The sequence below is a fragment of the Aplidium turbinatum genome, chromosome 1 (assembly GCF_918807975.1).
Source record: "Aplidium turbinatum chromosome 1, kaAplTurb1.1, whole genome shotgun sequence".
NCBI lineage: Eukaryota > Metazoa > Chordata > Ascidiacea > Aplousobranchia > Polyclinidae > Aplidium > Aplidium turbinatum.
Window position 1 is genome coordinate 51926608 of NC_137472.1, and position 14094 is coordinate 51940701.

A 14094-nucleotide genomic window follows, 5' to 3' on the forward strand; every position below is an offset into this window, starting at 1 on the left:
CAATACAGAATGTCAGTATCCTCTTGACTGACACAGTTTCCTTTTCCACCTTTAATATGACTTCTCACTAGGAGTCGCTTGAAAGCAGCAGTGAATTGCTGGCACGTTGGGTTGTTGTTGCAACCACCTGCTGATCGAACTGCACCAAAAAAAAGTTCCAAGTGGTCCTGGCTGAACTTATAAGTCAATAGATATTTTAAGGGTAGCTCGTTGTCCCCAACCAAATCTGCAAAAAGACCTTTCACTGCTTCAATACAAATTAGGAAACCTAAGAAACCTGTTTTTCGACGAGAATTGCACAACGGAGTACCGTCTGCACGTTTCAATTGCAGGATGTAATTGTAACACTTATTAAAAAATGGAATCCAGATGTTTTTGTTTCCTTTGCGCAAAGGCGATTTAAAACCTTTTGCTATAGGATTGCGGGAGTTCAGCATGTCAAATAGAGTATCAAAAATGCGAATAAACTTTACGGTAGCTTCACTTCCTTGAAATTGCTTCAGACGTAAATTTTCTGTGCAGTATTGCAAAGCATCGGCAACGCTACTGCTTAGCACTTGTGATGCTAAGTTTACCTTCATTTTTTGTTGCCAATATTGTATATGTGTTTTCGTGAGCTTGTTTGCGAGTCTCAAACCCTCTTCTTCTTGAAGTCTCTGCAGATCTACAATGTATTGCCACTTAATCTTGTGACCTTCACCATCTAGTAGCATTTTCCAGTCTGCAAATGTATTTCGGACCAACTTTAACATGTGACAAACATCAAGCATAGTGTAAATATTTTGCTGAGGACAACAAGGGTGTGTAAACGAAACTTTCAGTTTAGTGAGATCTAAAGATGCACCCAGTTCTGAAAACATAGTTAAGTGGTAATGAGGTCCATCACAAGTAACAGAAACGACTTTAGCACCAGCAGCATGAAGTCTTTCAATGCAGATTTTTACTACATTAGCGCGCTCAACCGCGTTAAGACCATTTACAAAGAAATACGCACAGGGTACTTTCCAGCAATCATTTATGGCAACAGCCATGAGGACTAAAACATCAGTTGCATGTGGCAGAGAGTCATCATCAGTGATGCCATTTCCCATATCAACGAAACCTCTGAATCTTTTCCCATCCCAGGCAACATGCTTTTTAATAGCCATTTCATCTAGTACCAATGAACATATAACGGACCTGTGGTTTTCGTGTGCATGTTTTACTTTTTCACTAATTGCATCAAATGCAGGTTTTACAAATCCAGGTTCAGCAGCGACTTTGCCATACCATTTCCTGATTTGGGACTGGTGCGGTAATACTAAATTGAATGTTTGCCTCACATATTCATATGCCTTAGCAGAATAAAATTGTAATGTTAAGGCAAACGATCGCAATTCACTGGAGTACTTGAAACCTTTTCCAGTTTTCCCTGAAAACATTCCCTTCACAATATCACGAGATACTCCGGAAAGAGAATGATGCAATGCATCCGTACAACGTAAAGAAATCATGTTTTTGTCTCGAAGCAATGATGTAAGTTCTTTTAAAGATGAAACTTTAACTTGCAGTCGTTTAGTCTTTTGATTTGATACTTTCAATTTCTTCTGAAGCTCATTGCATCTCTCGTTTGCTTCGTTGGTTAATTTTTTTAGTTTCCGTGGTGAGTCCTGTATGAAGTATCTGTGATCATGCTGGACAACCTCATAGGCATTAGGAAGATCTTCTCCAGTATCGCGGACCATTAAAGGTAATATAATCTTCCTTCGTTTCGAAGGCGAAGGTCTTGTTTTGGTCACCTACAAAAGACATATTTTAGCTTGCCTAAACTGCAGGGTAATCATGTCTCAACAATACAATATTTAACTCTCAAGAAAAAAAAGCAACAACAAAGCAGACATAAAAGCTATTGGAAACAGCAAATAGCGGTAGGCTACCGTACTGGGAACTCCACAGCATGTGCAGCTTAAAGCAAAGTAGCTTGCATTGATTTTAAAGTTGTATAAGCATAACGTTTATTAAAACCAAGTCTCATTTTTCAAAAAAAGTTTTAAAGTTGCATCGTTTTAATTTTATAAGCATAAAATTTACAAGCATACCAATCGTAATTTTTTATGAAAATATTATCATGTCTAAGCATCCCAGCTTTCAAATCACATTATTTCAAGTGAACAAGGATTCCGTGACCGGTTCGCTCTTCTTAGAGCACATCAGACAGACTCAGGTTTCGAACCCAGACCTCCTGGTGTCTACAGCCAGACAAGTCTGATATTTTAACTACTCGGCCCCCCAATGTTCCATGTCTCAATGGTGGCAGATTAGGATTATGTCTGCTTGAACCCCTCTACTCGACAGAGCTTATGCGATCTCATAGTAGCCTATATACCCAATTAAAATTTACAATATGTCACTCTACAAATAATTTTATTTATTTGGAGTTATGTTTATGCGTCTTGCATAGCCTACAAGTCGCAATGCACATAGGCCTAAGCGTCTGTCTTCATTAAGCAGATACAAAATACAAGGTAGGCTATAGGCTATTTGAAAACTGGAACTAAATTCAAAAATAGCCTATCATTGGCCAACAGTGCGCATAATCATAATAATAATAGTCGTGTTTTTATTTAAGCCCATTGCGGCAGTTAACTTTTCGTACGTTTTTCAAATGATTACCTTGTTCAAATGCTTTGGAAATGCCTTAAAACGAGTGGGGACAGCGTTGTCTCGTAAAGTCACTCGCTCACCACAGCGATACATGAACTCTTCCTTGAAATGATCAGAACAAATAAATGTGTGTTTAGAAGGTGTCCAATTGGCACGCTTGACGTTCGCAATCCATAATTTTCTTCGTTTTTCATTGGTTGGAAATCTAAGCAACGTAAAATAGCATGAAACGTTATAGGCTAATGTAGTAGCTAGGCTATATATTGAAAGCCCGATTTCACATTTTTTTTTTTTTAAGAAAAGCGCCACAATTTTTGTCCAAAATATAACAAAAAAATTACAAAAATCTCCGCCTAGAAGGAAAAGAAATTAGTCAGTGTCAGTCCGAGGATAAAGATTCAAAACCAACCAACCAGTGTTATCGTTACAATACTAGTATTTTCTATTTTCTCATAGCTCGCTAAAAGTATCACAATATTTCCATACCTGTGAAATGAACGCGGAAATGTTCTCTTCGCAATTGATTCTTCATCCTCGCTGCCTTCACTGCTACTCCTTTTATCATCTGAATTGTATTTTCTTCGTTTGCTACATCCATATGCACAGCACGCCATATCCAAAGTCCAGGGGTTTAAGGTTTTTAATGAAATTTTATTAACCCCAGAATTTGAAACACTAATTTTTGAACTAGCGTTTTTTTAGAATGAATAGATTTTTGAATTTGAAACGTAAGAATTATCGTAATTGTCATACTATAGGCCTACTATATTATATCTAAAACTTGTTTGTGCGGAGGTATATAAAGCACTTTCAAAATAAAAGAAAAAGAAAGCAATTACGTAAATTAAAATTAACAAATTCCAACAATATGTTTGCGATTGTAGAACAGCAAAGGTGAAATCATATAAAGATTTCGTCATACTAGGTGAATTGCGGAGATATTTATTAGTTGTTATTTCACAGCAACTTGAAACTGAAGCTATATCTTTAAAAGTTATTGTTGATGAAATCACACGAATTTACGTCATAATGCAACGTTTTGCTACAACGGAGAAAATCGAAAGCCATCAATCTCTATTGAACAGAATCCTGGTAAAAGCTGCGGTTGTGTTGTTGCATAGAAAACTATTTGTTTTGTCAATTATTTGTTCACAACAACTGAGTTTTTTAAGAAACGCAAATATTATAGGAGAATTACATTTTGTAGAAAGTTAAGTTGTGTTCAGTCGTGTTCTCATTGCTTTAAGAATTGGCGCTCCAGTTGTTTCAGGAACGAGGAGGCGACTGATTCTTAACTAATTAATTCATCTACTTCTACTTGTTTTAAAGTATCAGGTTTGGTGACCGTGCTTAACTACTGTATAGGCCTATTTATCGATTCATATACCGCAATATTAGATCCTTTCATGCACGTCTTAAACCATTATAGTTTTGCCACCTTTTCCTTTTGTTGGTTTTGTTCCTGTATTTCTTTTTCACAATATCATTTCTTTTGCATTCTGACAAGGAAAAATAAATTGAATTGAGTTCAAAACAATGAAAATTCATTACGGGTCCCTACAAAAGCATTGGCAAACGCGCGGAATAGGTACACTAATAATGGCTGACGTCTGAACCTGCTTTCTTCAAAAATCGTAAACGAGAGAAGTGACGATGCGCGGTCTAGTTATAATAAGATGTCTATGCATGGAACAGATCATTACTTGGAAGAGTGTTACCAGTAAATTTAATTTATATTTTGAAAGGGGAAGAAAGTAAATTGTTGAAAAAAAATTTCAGTGACTTTTATCAAAATATAACTGTTTTATGACATAAATATGTAGCGGCGCAGTGAGTAGCAACTCGCTCATACACAGCTGCAATCATGACAGCGACATCCCGAGCGTAGTAGTAAGCTAGTAGTAGGGATCACCTGTAAACGAGGCCTATATTTCCTGTATATCAGTTTATTGCAGTATACAGGAACGAATCGTCACCTTCAGAACGTAAAAAAGAAGCTGACCGGTCTCACACCACAATTAAACCATGACAAAAACTCTAAAGCAAAACTGCAGAGCAACGAAGTCCACAGCAGGAACCAAACTTAAGACTAAGAATAATAATGTTATTGTTTTTATGTATTGTCGCTCGACAACAGCTAAGGTCTTTTAGCGACAGGGCTCACGTTTAATTTTGTATCATATTTAAGATGTCATCACATTATTACCCGACTTATCTTCACTCCTCAAGAAAGAACTCAGTTGGTGCCGTTTTTAAAGTTAGCAGTATGGGTTTGAAATGTGCTTGAAATAAATGGGTTTGAAATGTGGGCATTTCGAAAAGTTATCGGTAATCCAAAGGGCGCCGGTTCGACACCGCTCAAGAGCATGCGGCTGTGTCTGTGGCAGGACACTTAAAGGTATGCCAGAAGGTGGACACGAAGATTGGCTTCCTTGCCTTCCCGTCCACTTAATCTAAATCTTCAACCATCGGGTGTAAGCCTGGATACGACAAACAAAACAATTTCGAAAAATGCAGAGGATTTCCTGGACTGACAGAAAAAGCAATCAAACTGTTTTAAATCAAGTCAAACAAACAAACAATCATCTAAAAAATATCAAAGAAAAACAACTTCAATTTTTAGGACACGTGCTGCGAAAAGGAAAGTTAGAACATCTATCTCTCACAGGCAAAATTGAAGGGAAGCGTGCCCAAGCCAGACAACGATTAACTTACTTAAACCAACAAACCGAAAAAACATACACCTAATACACAAAGCAAACAACAGAGAATCTTGCAAACTTTTCATACAAGTGGCAGTCAATGCTTGGAATCAAGTGCGACAATAAAAGAAGAAGAAGTATGACCCGACCTGGAATCGATGTCAAATCAACTAGCACTAGAGCTGAAGACGACCATTGAAAAACGCCATTGAAAAACTTAAGACTAACAGTAATAATAAAAGTTATATCCACACCAAGACATAGTGGTATGCTGCTGCTATATTCAGTGGCGTAGCTAGGGAGTGTGCCGGAGTCTGCCGGCCGGGACGGATTCAGATTTTGCCGCCCTTTCAAGAAAAATTATGTAAAAATGAAATGCGTTTTTTTATCAGATTATAATCAAAATAAAAAATCGTACCCGGTAGTCTGAAAGTGCCGCTCCCAGACGTGCCGCCCGGGGCGATCCGCCCCCCCCCCCTCTAGCTACGCCACTGGCTATATTGATACACTGAAGTAGACTATACTCTCTAAAATAAACGCTAGTCGCTTCAGCTTAAAAGAAAACTGTCTTGATTGGAGACATGCCCTTCAGAGCATGTAGCTAGACACACTGATTAGTGATTACAATGCTTAACAAAATAACAACGTAAAACGAATGCTAAGCCATGTTTAGCCTATATATCGATGTTTCAATTGCAAGAACGCAACCAAGCATGGGTAAAATGTGAGAGTGAGACGCTGCCGAGAAAAACGCAGGAGTGGCCTTTGGAGAGCCCGGAGGGGGTTACACAAATACACAAACTCTATAATCAATAATAAGCGACGTCAGGGAACGTAAAAACGATAGGATACGTAAAGCTCGAAGGAGCTACAAATACACAAAATCTAATTTTGTTTTTGTCTGAATGTTTTCAATGATTTGTTTAAAATAAGTTTGTCTGAATTTGTGCAACTGCATTCTAAACTTTCAAATCAACTGCTTCAATAAAAAATAATTCTTCAATAAATGTAGGAGGCATTACTCCATGCTCACACACGCAAAAGTTTATTGCTACAAATTTAAACTTTAGCTTTTGGCATGGTATTGCAGTGAGCGTTGTAACAACGCAATTTAAATGTAAAGAATCCTACAGTATTTTCGGTTCAGTTTTTTTCACTGATCGTTCCTGTTTGTTTGTTTATACAGTAGCAATTTGGAATTCTTCTCAGGACTAACGTTGAAAAAGTATTGAATTGCAATCAACTGCCTGGTTTTTGAAGGAATCCTCCTTGTTGTCCGAACGGAATTTTGACGTCCATATGCAAAACGTCATCACCACTCACTGAGATCCTTTTTTTCTCCTAAATTTTAATATGGTGAAATTTTTTTATTGAAAACGTGAAGGGGTAAAGCTGAATAATGCATAGGCTAATACAGCATTACAGCAGCTGTGCTTTTCGCTGGTTGAGACCTGAGAAAGAAATAACCGGATTTGCTTATCAGATTCTGTAGTTGTACATAATGAGCAGACATAACAATATCATGCAATTCACAAGCATAGAGAAACGGTGTAGTACGCTGACGGATTTATTGGTTTATTTTGAATCAATTGGTTAATTGCAACTTATGTTATAATTACGATGTAATAGTATCATGGGAAAGGGAAATACAGCCAGCGGTTATCCTTATGGTTTCATTTGACTGACTTTCAGGAAAAGACTTCAATGCATTTAGTTGTTCAATGGCATCAAAAAAATTTTACTGGTGGCTATTTTGGTATTATTGTTCAAGATGTTCATACCATACCTATATAAGTTAGTTGTTATGTCGGGTCTGAATCCCTCTCCTATCTGAATCATATTATGATTGAATCTCAGACTAGAAAAGTTTCTTTGAATGCTTTATTCTGCCAGTATTGGATACTTGTAGAGGCTTTGAACCACTGACGCAGTCCCAGTCATCATTAACAGAGTGAAGTTTCTGCTTATTAAAGTGTTGTCTGAGAATTATTTCATTCACTTGGGGCCACTGCATAGAGAGCAGTGATTAGAATGTTTTGCTCAAGTGCACACCCTGACAGTCGAACCAGTGCCACTTGATCTTAAAGCTTCTTTGTTTTCAAAGTCAGACCCTCAATCAACTGAGCTATCAAAACAGACTTTGTTTGCAGATGATATTTGATGCAATCGCCCAGTTTGTATGGCTTATGAAATTTGTTATGAAAATTGTATGGCTTATGAAATTATGGCTTATGATGTTTGCCACAAGAATGCTATTCAACACGAAATTACTTTCAACTGTAAAAAGTTATTTAGTATATATGTTATTATCTCCTGTAAAAACTTTTATCTTTTACAAGTTCCTGTGCTACAGGGATGGATCCAGCCTCTAATTTTTGGAGGGGTGCTGCTGAAATTTGTTTTCATTCAAGGAGGTCCATCAGTGTGGCACTGTCAAAATGTGTCTCTACTGTATTTGTCATACTGATAAGCATTCATGTTGTTAATACAAATGTTTTTATTTAATATTAATAAAGACCTGAAAACGGAGAAAGTGTGCATGAAAATTCAAGTCTTAAAAACAAGCATGAATAAAAAACACTTATGGTATAACAAAATTCAAGAATGTGATGAAATTTTGGGAAATATTCTAAAGTTTAAAATCATGAGCAGTACAAAACACATGATTATTTCCATTGGTACGCTGTACACACTCCATAATCTACACAGCATCAATTCGTTACATGCTGATTGCTGATATAAAATGCTATGATCTATCAAAATATAAAGTAATACCGTACTAGTAGATCTTAATACCATTAGTTTATTAAAATAATGGCAGTTTGTAAAATAAACTAAATATTAGTTGAAGGGGCCAAAAAAGATCAACATGGCCAATTGGCCATGCATTAAGTGCAGATCTCAAGTTGATGCTTTGATGAAATGTGTCACTTGATATTTCTGAGTTTTATGCTGTAGCACATTATTATCCAATTCAATTAGTAGAGTGCCTAATGAAGAAGCCATCTATTACACAAATAGCATTTTAAAAATGTTTGGGGCTGCGCACCCCCCCTTTGGATCCATCCTTGCTCTGCTACATATAGGTAAATATGAAACTGTGTTTGTAGATTCTGTAAAATACCAGGGTGTGGCTATTGATACTTCTCTTTCAGATGAAAATAATATTTCAAGGTAGGCAGTGGCGGCTGGTGCTGTTTGTGAGCGGTGAGGCAGCAAACGATTTCGCGGGGGGGAGGGTCTGGGGGACTCCCCCCAGAAAATTTTATTCAAACTTTGTTGAAAAGTTGATGTATTCCTAAGCTGTATATATATATTTAAAAAAAAACTAACAGTATTGCTTTAGAGACAAACTTTACTAGTATTGAGCTTAGTCTAGCCTAGCCATTGCATATAAGGTTCATGTGATTTTGAGATGCCCTAGCACTTCCTATAACCTGTTGAATACCCTAACTCTACAGCTAACGCTTTTACATTCATGTCTCAATTGGCTCATTGCTACTCTGCGAAGTAAAAACTAACTTTAAAAAGTTTTTCGGTTAGGTGGGGCTGTTTTCCATGCAGCCCCAACAGATTCAAAAATTGCTGTAAAATACCAAAAGAGGTGGAGCTTCAAGGATAATTTTTAGCCAATCAGAGCGCTTGAAATCCAGAATCTTGGGCTGCAAAGATGTTTGCCCAAAATCGATGTTGCCAAACGAAACTTTTAATATTTTAATTTTTGATCAGCAATTCTTAAGTGAAAAAAGTAACCGGGTCGGACAAACACAGAGTAACACTTATTTTCCCTCTTTTTCTTTCAGATGGGGATGCAGCCCCATGGCACGAGCCGCCACTGAAGGCAGGTACGCTTTCATTACTGCACTGAAGACAGTGTAAAACCTCATTTTGCTAAATGCTCACCCATTGTAAAAAATTTTACATTTTCCCTTATCGTATGTCTTAGAACAAGTTTAGACCTTCCAGTATGATGTGTTGACTTAGTTATTGTTCCGCGGCTCAATTATTTAAATGATTATAATATATTTAAATGAATGATAGAATGATTCCATTTGAATAAGGACTATCTGATGATTCCCCTTTTAGGGTGAAACAGGCTGTAGAGGTTTTAGAAAGTAATAACTACTGTATATTTGATGAGAACCTTCGATATATTGTTTTAATTTTGTGCTTTTTTAGTTGTTCTCGCTTTTTCAAAAGTCTGTTAATGACAACTAACTACAAGATTATTATTTTTGTTGAAAAATTCCTTATGAATGTGTTGTGTTGCAGGTTAATAGTCTTTAAAAACATTTTGTGAAAATCTGTTATTTAACCTTTACTGCAAAGATTCTCCAAATCCAACATGGTATGTTTCTTTTTAGATTATAAACTGCGCTATCAAATTACGATCAATGATGACAATTTTTGCCTCACAATTTTATGGTTTTATTGATCCAATATTATACCTACCCACTAAATCATTGGTAAAGACCTTGGTTAAAAATATCATTATTATTATGTGGTTTGGTGGCCAGTGAAGGTTGTTTTGTCACGCTTTTTCATTGTTCAATAAGAACAATTGAATTTTTTTCTATTGAAAAAGCTGAAACAATATACCATGTTAGTTTCTGCTGTTATTAATGGCATTTTGTTGTTACTGTTTTAGCAGTATAAATCGTACGATACCTGAGCTGTTCAGTTTCCCTCTTGGTTGTCAGAAGTCAAGCTGATTTAGACCTTAAGCTGAAACATTTTTGCTTAAATGCATTTTCAGTGAAGTCCAAATCACAATGAAAACAATGTTTCATTCCTTCACTGTTTCAATGATTTTACAACATTAAATGCCTTTCTGAAGGATTATTTTCTTTTTCATAATTTTTTTTTTGATAATTGTCAAAAAATTATTACTGCTGGTGCTGCTACTGCAAACTTTTTTATTCCTAAAGTCAAATTTGATTTGAATTTTGAGAGTAGCTTATAAAGCATTGAATTGTATAAGCCTCAGTAAACTTTTGTTCCACTTAGGGTAACGACATCTTTAGCAACATTTTTCATTAGTGAAAGCAACAGTTTACTGACCACTGTTCTATGTTATTCATGGAGTAGATAAAATATTTGAATATACAACATCAGTTTTTTCAATACAATCTCACTTTTGCAGGGTAATGAAATGACGATGCCCCTTGACATGTGCTCTCATTGTAAGTAGTTTGTGTTAAATGCATATTTATTTATTGCTTTAAAAAATGATATTACATTGTAGTATTTATATTATGCTTAAATCTAGTGCAATGTGCATATTTGTTTTGGCAAGGAAGTATTTATTTAAATAATTAAAACTTGTTTTCTTTTCTCTAGTTAGTTTGTTGCATAAACACTAAGGTTTTATGCAAATTAATGACAAGATCATAGCAGCAATTGATTCAGTGATACAACTCCCTGTGTGTAGTCAAGCAACGTATTTCAAGATGATCCACAACAGTTTCTCATGCAATAACATCTGGATGGAATAATATGTAGCCAACAGGCAACAGCACTGGCAGCACAAGAACTCTACACTGTCGAAACACATTGTTAAACTGCACACTGTCAAACTGTTTTTAGTTCCTTGTTTTAAATCCTAACAACCAATGTTTCACAAAAAAGTAACACATATCTAATATGTAATGTAATGTTCCTATTGGTTGAAAATTTGACTTCAAGGACATCACTTTCGTTTATTCATCAAACTACTTAAAATGATGGTGATGACGGCTTGTCATACACTCTGTAATTTACATAAGTTTAATATAATACATGTAACTTTATGTCTTTTCCCACTGTTGCGTTGATTCACATTATCTAATACCTATTTTAACAATCTTTGTCATTTCATACTGTATGTTGTAGTTGATCCTGATGAGATCGCCAGATTAGGAAAACGTTTTCGCAAGCTAGATTTGGACAACTCTGGGTCACTTAGCATTGATGAGTTCATGTCTTTGCCAGAGTTGCAACAAAACCCATTGGTTCAAAGAGTTATAGAGATATTTGATCAAGACGGAAATGGAGAAGTAGACTTTCGAGGTTCGAGCATTGTACTGATTTTAAAGTGACTTTAAAAACCAAGCACATTCCAAATGAGTTCCCTTGAGATTATGATAATTTGTTTGGTATTACAGTTCATTTGCTAATTTCTCTGCAAAAGACTGAATTGCGGTAATATAGCACATGAATTCAACTTAGCTCTTCAGGTTAATTTTCATATTTTAGGTTATCTATTCTGAAACGAGAGTGTTTTAGAAAAATGTCTGTTGTAAGGAGCTGGAAGTTTAGCGGGTCGTTGCAATGCAATGTTTTTTTTCTATTAATTCTAAACGTTATTTATTGTTTTATTTTCATCAGAATTTATTGAAGGAGTGTCGCAATTTAGCGTAAAAGGTGACAAGGCTTCCAAGCTGAAATGTAAGTTTGTTTTTTAATCTCAAATTCTCATGTGTCCATTCAATTGCCAAAGCAGAATTTGTCTGAACAAACCATTCCTTGTAGTTTCTTCAAATTTGTTGTTCTTTTATTGTCTTTTGTGTGACCGAGTGAGAAACTATGTCTTGATTCGTTTAAATGTTTCAAATCCACTGCAATCCATCAGTTTACTAAAAATTAAACGAAAAGCTTTAACCAGCTGTCGTGTATTGATTGTAGCTCAGAGAATTCAACATCTTCGGACTAAAAAGCAGGGCTGTAGAGTCAGAGGGATTATGGCGTGTCCGCTCCGAAGTCGTTAAAAAAATCTTTTCTTTTTAAATATTTTATTTTGTTCTTCGGATTGCGCTCTCGAACTTTACCAGAAAATAAAAGTGTTTGTTCTTGTCAGTTTTTGTGGAAGTCACCATTTCAATTTCAACCACAACTTTAAGTAAAATCAATGTAAAAAAAATATGGAACATGACAAACAAAACAATCTGGCAACACTGAAGTCGGAGTCGTATATTTTTCGCCCGGCTCCACAGCTTTTCTAAAACAGCCAAAATGTGGTGAAAAGATGTTTTATTTTCTATTTGTTCAAGTGCATGCTATTATTTGCGCTAATCAGCAACCAATCAAAAACAATACAAGACGAAAAATAAGACTGGGGTGTCATGAAATCTTCCATTATGACTTTCTTTCATAGAGCTTCGGTTGAGAATTTGTCTTATTAAACCATAGGCCTACGAAGCCGAGTAACATAATCAGATTTAATATACTCGTGTTTTAACATTTACAGAAAACAGAAGCTACATTGAAATAAATTACGCATCAAACGTTACACGCTAATATTTAACTTGTATATTTTGTTTATATGTAGATGAAATTACTGTATGTTATTCCCGAAGGCCGAAGAGAACATAATGTGATGTCGAAAACATTCGGTGTGTAATTTGTTTCAATGTAGTTTTTGTTTTTTGTAAATGTTAAAATAAACGCCAATATGCTAAAGCTGATTACGTTACTCGGCTTCGTATGCTTATGGTTCGACTCTCAATAGAAACTGATGCTGTTGTTTCTAGTTGCATTTCGTATTTATGACATCGACAATGATGGCTTTATTTCAAACGGAGAGCTGTTCCAAGTCCTCAAGATGATGGTCGGTAATAATCTCAAAGAAACGCAGTTGCAACAAATTGTTGACAAAACAATTATTTATGCCGATAAAGACGGAGATGGAAAAATATCCTTTGAAGAATTTACAGAGGTATTTGTATTCAATTGTTATTGTTTTTAAGCTGATGAAAGAAACGCTTTAGCAAATCTTTACAATTCTGGATTATGATGATGATGTGCACGGAATTCGGACGGAATCATATTGTTTGACTAAAACTTTTTGTTTAATCTTTTATTTCTTATCTAAAAATTCAGTGTGGACAATTGATTTATTTCAACGTTCGCTTTTGTTAAATAGAAATAGATGCCGTCGTCGGCTTCAGCTCGTGTTCCATCATTGGTTTTGTCTTTTTTACTTTTTTTTTACAAAAGTTCTTCTATTTTTGTGCAGGTTGTGTCGTCACTGGACGTTGACAAGAAAATGGTTGTTGACGTATGAATTGGATTTCTCGTTTTTTCTTCAATGCTTTCTCCTACCCAAAACCGTCCATAGATTTTATATTGGTTTAACATCAAGAGATGTTTCATCAACTGAAAATAGCACCACTGACATGAGCGTGTTGGTAAACTGCCGCAAGTTCAAAAGCCTAACTACGGTCTACGCCTTGTCATCCGATGTTTAAAACCATATTCCAGTGTTAACTGGTGTGTTCTTCTGGATAGATTGATTTTATATTATTTGTTGTTGTAATAAACTGTATGATTGTATGTCACGTCTGAAGGCTAGTTTATGATTTTGCAATGTGTGTCATGGTATTTACTTTATTAAATATATACAATAAAACAAGTGCATGACGTGAAAAAATTTAATAATTTTTCAATATTGCGAGAAGGTTTTTCATAGCTCCAGGCTGCAGTTATTTTTGTCTGACTCTCTTTAGGACAGTGGTTCTCAACCGGGGGTCCGCGGACCCGGAGGGGTTCGTGAAAGTTTCCGAGTTTGCAACATGATTGATAATAATCTACAAAATTTAAAAATTGGTTGTGCTTTATTTATGTATTAGGCTAACGTGATTCTCAAACTGTAGCCTACGTCGCAACGCACTGGTGCGTCGTTTGAAATTTCAAAGGACATCGCACAAAGGTTTGGTTTCCTAACTAAAAAAAAAATCATACAAATGAATTACATTTTTTAATAAGGCTATGT

General features: G+C 35.7%; 1 protein-coding gene across 1 annotated transcript; it reads left to right on the forward strand.

Moving 5' to 3' along the window:
• The first annotated feature begins 8207 nt into the window (after window positions 1-8207).
• Window positions 8208-13744, forward strand: LOC145771507 (calcineurin subunit B type 1-like). The gene is made up of 8 exons (XM_082583206.1): window positions 8208-8431; window positions 9149-9190; window positions 9618-9693; window positions 10489-10528; window positions 11217-11393; window positions 11712-11771; window positions 12854-13038; window positions 13339-13744. Exons 3-8 carry the CDS (start codon window positions 9691-9693, stop codon window positions 13384-13386), a joined length of 513 nt encoding a protein of 170 aa, XP_082439332.1. The 5' UTR covers window positions 8208-8431; window positions 9149-9190; window positions 9618-9690; the 3' UTR covers window positions 13387-13744.
• The last annotated feature ends 350 nt before the right edge of the window (window positions 13745-14094 follow it).

What these genes read in the sequence shown, in the direction of transcription:
- LOC145771507 (XM_082583206.1), top strand. An exon ending in TGGAGAAGTAGACTTTCGAG is followed by an intron (nt 11,394 to 11,711) that starts GTTCGAGCATTG and finishes TATTTTCATCAG; the next exon opens with AATTTATTGAAGGAGTGTCG. An exon ending in CCTTTGAAGAATTTACAGAG is followed by an intron (nt 13,039 to 13,338) that starts GTATTTGTATTC and finishes ATTTTTGTGCAG; the next exon opens with GTTGTGTCGTCACTGGACGT.